The sequence below is a fragment of the Caretta caretta genome, chromosome 3 (genome assembly GCF_965140235.1).
Source record: "Caretta caretta isolate rCarCar2 chromosome 3, rCarCar1.hap1, whole genome shotgun sequence".
Taxonomy (NCBI): domain Eukaryota; kingdom Metazoa; phylum Chordata; order Testudines; family Cheloniidae; genus Caretta; species Caretta caretta.
The window spans coordinates 124,039,735-124,052,836 of NC_134208.1; the positions used below are offsets into that span (position 1 = coordinate 124,039,735).

The 13,102-nt window shown below is 39.0% G+C and overlaps 2 protein-coding genes across 10 annotated transcripts in view; one reads left to right on the forward strand and one right to left on the reverse strand.

Moving 5' to 3' along the window:
- The window catches only part of PRKN (parkin RBR E3 ubiquitin protein ligase), a 1,262,808-nt gene extending 1,253,368 nt beyond the window's left edge, over positions 1 to 9,440 (reverse strand). Inside the window, exon 1 of one of the 4 annotated variants that reach the window (XM_048844067.2) lies at positions 9,330 to 9,440. In XM_048844067.2, coding sequence (XP_048700024.1) covers positions 9,330 to 9,336 — 7 coding nt within the window. In that variant the 5' untranslated portion in view covers positions 9,337 to 9,440. The remainder of the gene's footprint in view (positions 1 to 9,329) is intronic. The other 3 variants (XM_048844065.2, XM_048844069.2, XM_048844068.2) reach the window with 3 other exon arrangements.
- Positions 9,441 to 9,680: 240 nt separating this feature from the next.
- PACRG (parkin coregulated) overlaps positions 9,681 to 13,102 on the forward strand; it is a 494,910-nt gene continuing 491,488 nt past the window's right edge. For 4 of the 6 annotated variants that reach the window (XM_048844070.2, XM_048844074.2, XM_048844075.2 and 1 more), the window contains exons 1-2: positions 9,707 to 9,815; positions 9,935 to 10,093. In XM_048844070.2, coding sequence (XP_048700027.1) covers positions 9,947 to 10,093 — 147 coding nt within the window. In that variant the 5' untranslated portion in view covers positions 9,707 to 9,815; positions 9,935 to 9,946. Of the gene's footprint in view, positions 9,816 to 9,934; positions 10,094 to 13,102 lie in introns of all 6 variants that reach the window. The other 2 variants (XM_048844071.2, XM_048844072.2) reach the window with 2 other exon arrangements.

A 13,102-nucleotide genomic window follows, 5' to 3' on the forward strand; every position in this document is an offset into this window, starting at 1 on the left:
TAATAATATTATATGTTTTCATTGATCAAGGATGCAATACTACAGTATATTAGAATATAGGAATTGAGTCTATTAAAGTCAAGCATGAATCAATTGGGAAAGAGATATAACCAAGTCTTTAATGTTTGATGTCAGAAAGCTTGTCAACAAACAGAGAAATTGCTCAGATTTGAACAAAACAAAACAATAAAAACCCCTTAAATATGTCCTCATTAGATGCAAATTAAAACGCTGAATAAGCAGTGGGCCACAATTACAGGCTAAAGAAACAGCAGGTAAGAAACTATTTTCATTGATCAAAGGATAAAAAAGCTAACATATTATAGTAAATATTCCGCATAAATTCTCCCTTCATGAACATGGAACATTATGAAGTAAGAACTTTTTTGTGTGTCAGTTGAAACTTTGGAGCCAGAAAGGGCTTTACTTATCATGACATATAATATGTACAGTACTACCCTGAGACTCTCTTAAGGATACTTTAACAAGTATATGGTTTTACAGTATGCTAAGATACTGGGAACTTTAAGAGCTGCTTAAAAAAACCACCCTTTAAAAACGCAGGCCTTGAACATTAGGATTCTGAGGCCAAAACTTTTACGATTGAGCCATTTAAACTTATCTAATAAAACAGCCATGCAGGGACATATTTCTAAGGTATTTACGTGCCTAAACATGTACATATGTGCCTACTGGGATTTTCAAGAGCACCGAAGCAAGTTTGGCACCTAACTTCCGTAGTCACCAGGAACCATTAGATAGAACTTCTTTGCAAAAAATCATTAAACACTATTTTCCTGCAGACTTCAGATCACCTTAAATATTAACTCATGCATGGTACAGTTATGATAAGTGAAAGGTATAACTTCTCCTCTAAATTATTTATCTAGTGAAACTTGGGCTTTACAATGGAAATGCAAACATTCCTTACTATCATCAATAATAATTAGTACGTAGCATTTGCATTTCCATTATAAAGCCCAATTTTCATGCTTTAATATCCCAGTCATTTAAATTATATCAAGCTAAAACTTGAAAAGTTGATAGCCTGAATGCAAAGTTTTTTGCTTGTTTCCATCCCCTTATAAATAAATGTGTGTACAGAATGACACTATAATGTTGGTGTACTTTGAAAATCTTCTAATATTCATGAATAGCTATGTGCAGCATCAGATTGTTCAAGATCCATTGCGGTGAATGTCCATGCATGTAAAACTAGATTTAAGCTTACTGTGTTTATTTATGATGAAGACCACACTGGTGAAAATATGTCAGGATTCACTTTCCTTGAAGATAAGTCAGAAGCTGAAGGCATACTATATTAGATCACAGATTTCACTGCAAGTATAGTCTCCATTATGGAAGGCACATCAGATATTAAACTGACACCAAACTTTATCTTAGCTAAAAGACTAATATGAATCTTATTTATTTAATTCATGAACACTTCTGCTCTTCTAAACTACTTTTCCCAAAACTTTTCTCCATTGGATTATACTTCTAAACCTCTCCTCATTCACTTACTTTTAACAATTAAGTTACTGACCAATTTTTTTAGTACACTGAATGAAGAGTGTACTGTAAATTGAGGTGAAGGCAGTACAGTCTTGTGAAGAGGACGAGGCTCTAAAATTCTGGGGTTCTATACATGCTCTTATCATTGATTTTCTCTATATGACCTTGGGCAAGACATTATTTATGTTCATCTACTTAATATGAGTGTTGCTGTTGTTGTATTGTCCAACAATAAACGTATTAGGCCATGAAGTTCAGGAATGCACAGGGTACTTTACAAGGCCTTGATCCAAGGTGTCCAACATGAAAAGCCTCACTTTCCTTACCATATCACATTCAGAAGCATGGGCTGATGTTAAAAGTCTGCTCCCGACATATCTTGCAGAGTGGATATATCTTAGTACCATCTCTATTGATTTTCATTCCTACATTGTGTCCCATATGCATTCTTACAATAGTGAATGTTATTTTCTGAGATGCTTTGAGATCAATAAGAGGATCTTTCATCTTCTAACCTTTTATTTCAGTTAATATTTCCCTTGATAGAACATCAATATCCTTAATGACTGTCATTTCAACCTGTTTCCAATCTTCCAGGTTTGGCCAGGTCATCAGCTACCTCACTCCCTTATATCCCAACGTGTGATGGAGTCCATTGAAAAGTCAATTGATTGCCTCACTTTCTGATCCTCAGAGCCTCCTTATGAACCACACCACTGTTAGCATTCTGGTGTCTTCAAAAGGAATTGAGGATCACCGCCTGCAAGTCAATAAACGTCACAACATCCACCTCTATTTCTGTTCTGTTTATGTCTTGCAGCTAGGTAAGAATAGCTTTCAGTTTGGCTGTATAGGTCATACATATCCTGAACTAGTGTGCTTTCTTGTACTCTCTCCATTACACCACTGGATGAAGATACTACAACCCCCATTCTTAAAAGATTTGTCTGCCGAACCATCAGTGTACACATGAATCCATCTGTCTTGTGACTGATGCTGTTAGATGGTCTTTTCTACCCTTTTCCTCAGTGCAGCCAAGTCCATGTGTTCCTTTGAGCAAGATTCCAAAAGGGAGAGACATTTACTAAAGCAAACAGGTTCATATGGATCTATTATTGGGCATACAAACTTCTTCACACATTCTACTCTACTAACTGTTTCCAGTTCTTCAGTAGCCTTTACAAACTTTTCAAAACAAGATGATTATTTCAGTCTTGATTTGGTTTTCCCATTTTTTGACAGACCTGAATAATAATGACATTTAGGTGGGAAACAAAGACAATTTCCATACCAAATTAGCTGTGCTTTTCTACAATTCTTAAGTGGTTGAACATCAGACTCTTGTTCACAAATTACAGTTGGAGTAGATTTGATGGGTGTTGCTAGTTTTAGTTGATGTTTATAAAATGCCTCGAGATTGCTGGATGACTGATACTAATAGTAATAACTATAATAATAAATGTCTTTCATTAGTAGATCTCAAAGCGCTTTACCAAGGAAGTCAGTATCATCATGCCCATTTTACAGATAGGGAAACTGAGGCATAAAGCAGGAAAGTAACTTGCCCAAGGTCATCCAGAAGGCCAGTGACGGAGCTGGGTCCCAGTCCAGCACTGCATTCACTAGGCTACACTGCTGTAGAAGGGCCAGATCCACAACTGGTGTAAACCTGTGTGGCTCCACTGACTTCAATAGCTCTATGGCAATCTACATTAGCTGAGAATCTGGTTCTATATACAAAAATATTATTACATTGAAAATTATAACTGAATAGAAATGAGGTCTGGTTTTGTTATTCTCTTTATTATATACACATACTTTTGACAAACTAAGCCTTCTTTTAGAACCTTTTAACTGATGGAAAGAGTACCATGATTCCCTTTATTAAGTAAGCCAAATACAGTAGATTTATGATACAGTATCTAACTCCTTCCAGAATCCAGTAAGTTTGTTTCCAATGGATTACTTTCCAAAAGTTAACTGGGTGATTTTGAAAAGTGCCTGGCAAACAGTACTCGAAATAGACTGGATATACTGAGAGATAAACAGTGCAACTTAAAATATGTAATTACATTATACATTTATTACTTACAATTATCATTTTCTGAAAATGGATCTGATAAGTCTTCCCTCCACAGCAGGATTAACACATGTGGACTACAGATTTCTGGTTATGCAGTATTCTAAGGTAGTATTTCTCTAACATTGTGCTTTCCTGTGATTCCCTAAGAAATACATTAGAACAAGTGTGCCGTAGGCATTTAGAGTTGCTTGTTGGTTTAATAGGAAGGAAATAGGTGTTTTTCTTTTTAACATCTACATTAAAATAGTAGGGTTCAAAACTCTTTATAAAACTAAGATAGTAATTACTCACACTGCTACTTTTAAACATTTGACATGCAACATACTAACAAGCCACACAGAAAACTTGGATTTGCAAATTATATGTAGAACAGATACAGCTTGCGGGAGGGTGAAGGGTGGAAAGGGAACGAGTAATAAGAATGACCTGACTTTTGAACTATGGTCTGACCTGAAAACTCATGCCTTATGACATACAAGGTAGAGAAGCATTTTGGGAATTGGGAAAGCCAATACAAATGCTTTCATGTGCAGTTCTAAGTGCTAGCTCTGGACCAATGACAACCAAATAAAATACTGATCCCTGAAGTACAAAATTTTGAATTGAAACTCAGTTCAGGTGCTTGTTGTCTTTTGCAAATATGAAAAGAGGAAAACAAACTTTGCCCTCATCCACAGTCAGTAATTCATGAGAATAGTCCTGTCTTGCACTCATCAATGCCTGTACATACATATTCTTTTGATTAAATGGGAAATACCAAATCAAATGACCCATTCTCTAAATATCTGTAAATGCTTAAATTCTTTTCCCTTTTAAATAGTTCCCTGAAATCATTAACTGCATAGCCAATTAACAAACTGAAATTATATATAAATAGGCTACAAAGTTTTAAAAACTATTAATAAATGAAATGGGCAATTCTGGAGTCAGAGTATTGCAACTTCACTTAAAAGGGGAAAACCTCAGGAGACACACAGTTCCTTCAAGAGTTTAGGCAACAAATATTGTCTTTGGTATTCACCTTGCTGAATACTTTCAAAGATGTATCTAAGAACTAGAATTCAGGAAACACTCGTGACTTCAATGAAGATCCATAACAGTAAAGCTTGTAGGACAAAACCCTGTTAGTCTATCAGTTTCTCCATAGATAGTCTATCAGAAGTCTGTTGACACTTACATAACTAATTTGTTGGTATGATGTTCCAAATAAAGATGTCACACAAATAAATATCAATATATTTCCATATTTTGAAGGCTTAGGAGTGTAACCTCTCTACTGAAATAATGAACACATATAAAGTTACAGAGTAACAGCCGTGTTAGTCTGTATTCGCAAAAAGAAAAGGAGTACTTGTGGCATCTTCGAGACTAACCAATTTATTTCAAATACATTGGTTAGTCTCTAAGGTGCCAGAAGTACTCCTTTTCTTTTTACATATAAAGTTATGCTTTTTAATACAATTCAGATTCAATGTCAGCATTGAAGTCTTGGACTACATGGTAACCCATTTCCAACCAAACTGCTGTTGTTATTTCTGAAAAGTTACCTAATACACATTATAGGATTTTTAATTAACTACCTTACTCATACACCTTACAGGTTCTAAATTAACTGTATCAGCTGAAGAATGGGACTGCAGTGTCACTGTAGATAGTCCAATGAAAACCCATCCACATTGTCCAGCTGCAGCCAAAAAAGCTAAGAAGTCTTAGGATGCATATGGAATGAGATGGTGAATAATACAAAGAACATTATCATGCTTTTACTTCACTCAGTGGCACAGCCTTATCTGGAATACTGCATGCACTACCAACCCATCTCACAAAGGATACTGCAAAACTATAGGGGAGAGCACTGAGAATAATCAAGGGTCTGGAAAATCTCTCATATGAAGAGATTGAAAAGTTTAGGATTGTTTATTATAGAAAGCAGACCATAAGAAGTACATGATAAAATAACAAATGGTATACTTCTGTTCTCCCTGTCTCATAACACACAAACAAGGGAACATTCAATTAAGCTAAACGGTGGGAAATTAAAAATTGATAAAAGGAAATAAATAAGTCATTGAGGCCTAGAACTTTATAAGATTCTAAAAGAGACTGGATATTTATATGCAAAAAGAAAAGGAGTACTTGTGGCACCTTAGAGACTAACCAATTTATTTGAGCATAAGCTTTCGTGAGCTACAGCTCACTTAGTCTCTAAGGTGCCACAAGTACTCCTTTTCTTTTTGCGAATACAGACTAACACGGCTGTTAGTCTGAAACCTGATATTTATATGAATATCAGGAATATCCAGTTATCATAATTAATTACAACAGATTTTGGAAGGGACAGTCAACTTTATGTTTCAGGTTTTAAACCAATCTTAACTATTAGAAACCAGAATGAGACCTTTGCAAGCAGATTACCCTCATCTCCCTACTGTAGGGTTCTTACCCTCCTGTTGAAGCATCTAGAGGCTACTGTCAGAAACAGGATACTGAAGTAGATGGACCTTGGATGTGATACAGAATGGCAGTGTTTTATATACATCTAATCTTTTGGATTTTGTTTTTTTTCTACTTTTTGTCTCAAATAAAAATTTGTTGCCATCCCATAAATCACTCAAGGCTCTAAGTAATTAATATATTGTAGTACCAATAATTTTCCACTAATCAAAATATATTTTTAAATTTTTTATGCATTCACTATTTGCTATAGTGAAAAGACAAATACAGCCTCATTGCTGCCAGCACTTATACACATGCTTAACTTTATATACTGTGCATGGTCCCATGGACTTGCAATCTGATCCAGGTGGGCCACACCCTTATGCCCACACAAATTTTCACTGAAGTCAGTGGGGCTCTCTGTACGAGTGCACGGACCAACCACACAGATCAAATTGCTGGATCTGTAGTCATTACTATTCCTAACTAAATCATCCACAAGAACACTATACTGTAAGAATATATGATTCCTGTATTTTTGTCAGGCTTGAAAAAACATTATATATTTAAAATACACACATATATACTTAGCATCTGTCAACTGCTTTGAGACTTTATTGATCAGTTTATAAATGATCAGTTTAAAGTTGATCAAAAGAGTTTTTGTCTTAGTAGGTCATTTCCTACAAACTCAGGTCAACAAGGTACTGTAATTTGCATTAGGTCATATGCAAACAAAATCAAAGACTTGTGCAGATTTATTCCTAACAGGAAGGCTACAGCTCAGTTAATGGTCTTTCGATGTGGTCTTCAAGCAAGGTCTACTGGCCACACAATAAGAAGCAAACGACATTCAAGCCTTTCTTACCTTCCAAATTTTAAGTCACATATGCCTTTTTAAACTATATTATAATAACTTGCTAAAGAAATTAGAGGAATTTTTAAAAAGAACAAGAGTTGCAGTTCTGTAAGCACATAATGTGATCTGACCTCTGTAGAATTCATCAAGATATATAAATATTTGGATATGAAAACACTTTTTTCATTAAATCAAGCTGTCTCATAAATGCTTTCTACTGCATTAGAGAAAAAAAGAAACAGATATACGCAACTAGGCACCGACTGCAGTAGATGTTGCATATAATATTCACACAGAATAAAAAAAAAATCACAGAGTTGCAAAATTACACTTAACTTTCTTTTGCCTTTAAACGGTTTAAAGAGAATAACAGTGCACTAACATTTTGGAAAGCCATACATTAATGAGAAAGGAAAGAGAATTTCTAACTGTAAAAATAATGGAGATTATGCAACAATTTCCAAAGAAATTCAGTGACAAAACTTTTAGAGGATGAATGTCTCATCTATACATCAACCATAAAATTGCATACATTTAATCTTGATTAGATCTCAAATAGGAGACAAACACCCAATATGAGAGACAGGGAAAAACAGGTGTTTAAAATCAGGGGGATGGGAAGAATTCCTTTAAGCATAAATAACTTTATCTAACACCTCAATTCTATGCTCTTCTTGTTTTATCTATAATTAACCAAATAACAAAAATGAAAGTGAAAGAGAGGGAGCATGTAAAAAGGAAATTTTACAGTTTTTGAGGGGATCACATGGTGGCTATTGTGATTTGTGGGACCCACAATGAGGGAACCGGGATATTGGGGATTAATTGCCTCTTCTTCCCAAATACTACAGGGAAATTTTGGCTAGTTGGACAAAGTCATGTGTTGTAATATTATCAGAGGACTACATGTTGCCAACTTTGGGACTACCCTGGTCATCTTACCCGGTGCTCTCCTGACCCCCACCACTGTCTGTGAGGCCAGAATGCGGGTTGATTGCTCCACTCCACGCCTGCTGCCTGAAGGGATAATGGCACAGCAGGACTGCACAAGACAGCAACTCACAACCAGCATGAAGGCAGTGAAGAAAGATCAAGATGAACCATGACTTATTCACAGCTGCCATCAAGATTTATAGAGACAAGATGGGTGAGGTAATATCTTTTATTAGACCAACTTCTGTTGGTGAGATAAACAAGCTTCTGAGCTTACACAAAGCTCCAATAGAAGATATTACTTCACTCACATTGTCTCTCTAATATCCTGGGACCTACTGCATACAACAAGATTTATATGCAGACCACAGGGTGAATGGACACAAGGGATACACTTCATTGAAATAGGCAAGTGTTTTGTGGAGGGGAAAAAAGGAAAACAATCAGTTTTTAATGCCAGGTTTCAGAGTAGCAGCCGTGTTAGTCTATATCCGCAAAAAGAAAAGGGGGACTTGTGGCACCTTAGAGACTAACAAATTTATTTGAGCATAAGCTTTTGTGAGCTACAGCTCACTTCACGGATGCTGTAGCTCACGAAAGCGTATGCTCAAATAAATGTGTTAGTCTCTAAGGTGCCACAAGTCCTCCTTTTCTTTTTGTAGTTTTTAATGTCTCACTCTTTTGGGGTAACCAATGCCAGTGCAAAGTGGGTGTAAAAAACCTACCATTCTCTTCTGTGTAGCTAACTCTGCAAAGGAGGAGTGCAGAGTCCAGTCCCTTGTACTATATCATTTGCCTGTAAAGCATCATCCACATTGATGGTGCTGGCGAAATAAGGAATCCAGACTTGCAAGATCTCAATTCACCAATATGTACTGTGTGTGGGTGTGTGCACATACTACATGGGCGGGAGGGGGGAGAGGTGTATGTACTCTGGGTGCATACAGTATGTGTGTACTGTGGGTGTATGGTGTGGGAGCGTGCACACGGGCTGGTTGTATTATGTTGGGATGTGCATACGGTATGTACGTGTTGTGTGGAGCCAGGGGATGTGTACTGCTGGGGGGCGGGCATACAATGAGGGTGGGCACACGAAGTGGGTATCTTATGTGGGTATGCTCTGGAGAGGGGTGGCTGTGTGCACAGTGCGGGAACGCTGTGCTGGGGGAGCGCACGGTATTTTCTATGTCGATGGCTGGGCAGAAGGTCACACTCGGTGTTCTCGGGACTGGCCTGGTGGCGGGGCGGCCCTTTGGCGGGGGCGAAGAAGAACCACACCACTGCTGACGAACAAGCTTGTGGCGGACGGCCTGAAAGCGGGCGGCGGGGTGGAGCCGGCGGCCACGAACCACAGCGTGTGCGCGGTGGGAGCGGACCCGGGGGACCAGGCTGAGGAGAGACACGACAGGCTGCTCACTCCTGCGCCGGCAGAGCAGGGCCCAGAGCCTGGGGGGAGGCCGGAAAAGGGGAGGGGGCCGCTGCATCCGGGTCTCACTCACTCACCTATCATGGCCACGGTGGGGGGGAGGGGAGGGAGCGCGCGCACGCACCCGTTCCCGTTCGCCCTCGCAGCTCAAATTCTCGCCTTCAGCACTCTGACTGAATACGCAACTGCAGGGCGAGTCGGCAGGATTGCTGTCATAGTGCGCATGCGCACACTTGGAGCCAGCCTGCCGATCGCTTAGTACTCTGGGTAGTGTAGTTCTTTCGTGCGTGCGCGCTTTCCTGCTCTAGCCCGAGCTGTTCCACGTGATCGGCGCAATTTCCCCCCCCCCTTTGTCACGTGACCGCAAACAGAAGCCGGGCAGGTTGTTGACACGTTGCCTAGCAACCGAGAGGCGTCCCTGGAAGCGTGTTGGTGTTAGCGACAAAGTGAGTCAGTGTCCCGCCCCCCCAGCCAGACCCCACACGGGAGCCTCCATAGGCAACAGCAGGGGGTGAGGAAGGGCAGCCAGAGCAGGGAGTGAGGAAGAGGAAGGGAGGCAGGAGGTGAGGAAGGGCAGCAGCGGCAGGGGGGGTGAGGAAGGGCAGCAGGACAGTGGGGAGGATTTGTTTTTTTCCCAATATATTATTTTCGCCTATATATTTATTTCCTGTCCCCCACAAAGGTGCCTGGTGAGATGGTGGCAGAGAAAGATGGTTCGAGCCCCCCGAAACCCACTGGAGAGAGACCTCCACAACAACAGCAGCCACTGGGGCAGCTGAGGAGAACCAAGCAGCAGGTCACCGATGGATTCACTGTTAAAGCCATGATGAGAAACACTGTGGTATGTTTGCTGCCACTAAAGAGGCTTTTAATTTGTTTAGTCTCATGTGCCCATGAAGCATGTTGGAGGGCGGGAGCGGTGCCTGCCAGAAAGTATGTAGGGTTGGCATGATTTTAACTGGGATTAATTGGTCATGGAAATAGCTTTGAGGCCTTGAGGAAATGTCATCTGGAGGTAATGGGTGGTCTCTCAGCATATTGTGATACCTCAGGTTAAAATGTGCCAATTTTGTGTTGCTGTGTGTGTTGTTATATTGTTTTCCATAATCAAATCATATTGAATCAAATTCCAACCTATCATGGAGTTATGTCCAAACATAATTATGTTGTACTGCATTAAAATGTTATCATGTCATGCCATGACACTGTGTCAAAAAGTCCTCACCTTGTGTCACTAGTGAAATTATGACATAAATGTCACATCATATGGTGAAAGTTTTTTCTTTCAGAGGAGACAGTCCTTAAATCCTCAACTGAAAGATGCTGTAGAAATGCAACATATTACTATTAATTATTATTATAAGATTGTATTTTAGTTAAAGGAAAACCTATACAAAGAAGTAGGAGAAAACAGCTGAACATCATTACATAACTCTGAAAACAAAAAAAATACAGCATTTTTAAAAGAACTTCCAAAAATAATCATCAAAAACCTTTCACACAGTATTAGAAAATATTACCTTGAAAATAAACATTCATTTTCTAGTGACTAGCCCTTTAGCATGAGGATGACAAATAGGGGTTGATCCATCAACCTTTACTTTCACTAACAGTCTTTACAGAAGTAATTCTATTAAAATGTGTGGGACTTCTGCCATGAGTAAAGATTGCAATATCACACCCTGTGTTTGTAGCGAACCTTTCCTACAGTAATTGTTATAACTGATTGCTTCCATTAAATTGAATAAATAAACCTCAAAGCTTCTGGTAATGCTGCTCAATTTCTAAGTGGGATGTGCCGTTATGAGCACATAACATCTGTGCTCAAAGCTCTGGATTGGTTTTTTGTTTGCTTTTGGGTACAATTCAAGGTGTTTGCAACAGTCTTTCTTTCTCTTTCTTTTTAATTGCATATACGTTCCCAATAATAACTACAAAATGCATGAAAAAACCCTCTAGAAACTGATCTCACCCAGCCTCTGGAATTCATTATATATATCAAAATTTAGAAGAAAAACAAACAAACAAGTCTACCTTAAATATAATGAGAAGCATTGTACTCTATAGAATATATTTGAGAAATAACATTTTCCCCTTCTAGAGGTCTCAGTTGAACTAACAAATAACAATAATTAAGAGCAAAGCCCCTCCCAGCATTGACCTATTATCATGTAATAATAAAAACACTTTTGTTATTTAATGTTAGCCTATTAAATAATAAACGTCATACCCGGGTGCTTAACTTTATGCATGTGCTTAATCAAATTAACTTCAATAAGATTATTCATAGTGCATAAAGTTAAACACATGCATAAATCTTTGCCTGAATTAGGCCTTAAAGACACAAAACATGAAGTGTAAAAAACAGGGCTATAACATAAAACAAGGATATGAACAAAAATGATTAGGGGTATGGAACAGCTGCCATATGTGGAGAAATTAATAAGGCTGGGACTTTTCAACTTGGAAAAGAGACGACTAAGGAGGAATATGATTGAGGTCTATAAAATCATGACTGGTGTGGCGAAAGTAAATAAGAAAGTGTTATTTATTCCTTCTCATAACACAAAAACTAGGGCTCACCAAATGAAATTAATAGGCAGCAGGTTTAAAACAAACAAAAGGAAGTATTTTTTCAGACAATGCACAGTCAACTCATGAAACCCCTTGCCAGAGTATGTTGTGAATGCCAAGACTATAACAGGGTTAAAAAAAGAACTAGATAAATTCATGGAGGATAGGTCCATCAATGGCTATTAGCCAGGATGGGCAGGGATGGCGTCAGAAGCTGGGAATGGGCGACAGGATGGATCACTTGATGATTGCCTGTTCTGTTCATTCCCTCTGGGGAACCTGGCATTGGCCACTGTTGGAAGACAGGATACTGGACAAGATGGACCTTTGGTCTGATCCAGTATAGTCGTTCTTATGTTCATATGAACCGTCAACAAACTTGTATTCTAATCTGATTTTAGTGATCAGTGTATAGAGAACTGTTCGTTAATTATTATTATTATTGCTTTTAATTCACAAAGTCTCCAGTCAGGATTTGGGCTCTGTAGAAACACAAAGAACTGTATAATCACCACTCTGAAGAGCTCATAACTAGAATCTATGCTCTACCACATCTGAAAGATTGGAATCCTAACTTTCAAATGGCATAGAACATTTATCTCTAATTCTGGGATTCATGAGTCCTCCATTTAGAGCCTATCAGTGTGTATTTCCTAGATCAGTGGTTCCCAAACTTAAAGCCCCTGGCGGGCCGGGCCGATTTGTTTACCTGCCACATCCGCAGGTTCAGCTGATCGTTGCTCCTAGTGGCTGCGATTCGCTGCTCCAGGCCAATGGGGGCTGCGGGAAGCAGCGTGGGCCGAGGGTTGTGCTGGCTGCCTTTTCCAGCAGCCCCCATTGGCCTGGAGCAGCGAACCGCAGCCACTGGGAGCCGCGATCAGCCGAACCTGCGGACGCGGCAGGTAAACAAACCGGCCCGGCCTGGCAGGGGCTTTCCCTGCACAAGCGGCGGAACAAGTTTGGGAACCACTTGTAGATTATAGATTATAGATCATAATTATGTTTTTCTAATAATTCTCACATCTACAGTATGTGCTAGCAAGCTACGGGCCCTCATGTCCAAAACCTCATTTTTACATTTTCACCCAGACAAGCTGGTCTTTGATGCTCGTTTCAAATTTGTTCCCCCAATTTTGTACACGATTTTCATTAAAATCAGTCTATTACTTTGACTGGTATTTTTATCTGCAATCACATTCATCCCACATTCTCCATAAGATGAACATTAGACAGTTTCCATCCTTTGATTTAGACAAGCCATAGATCTTTTGTGAAT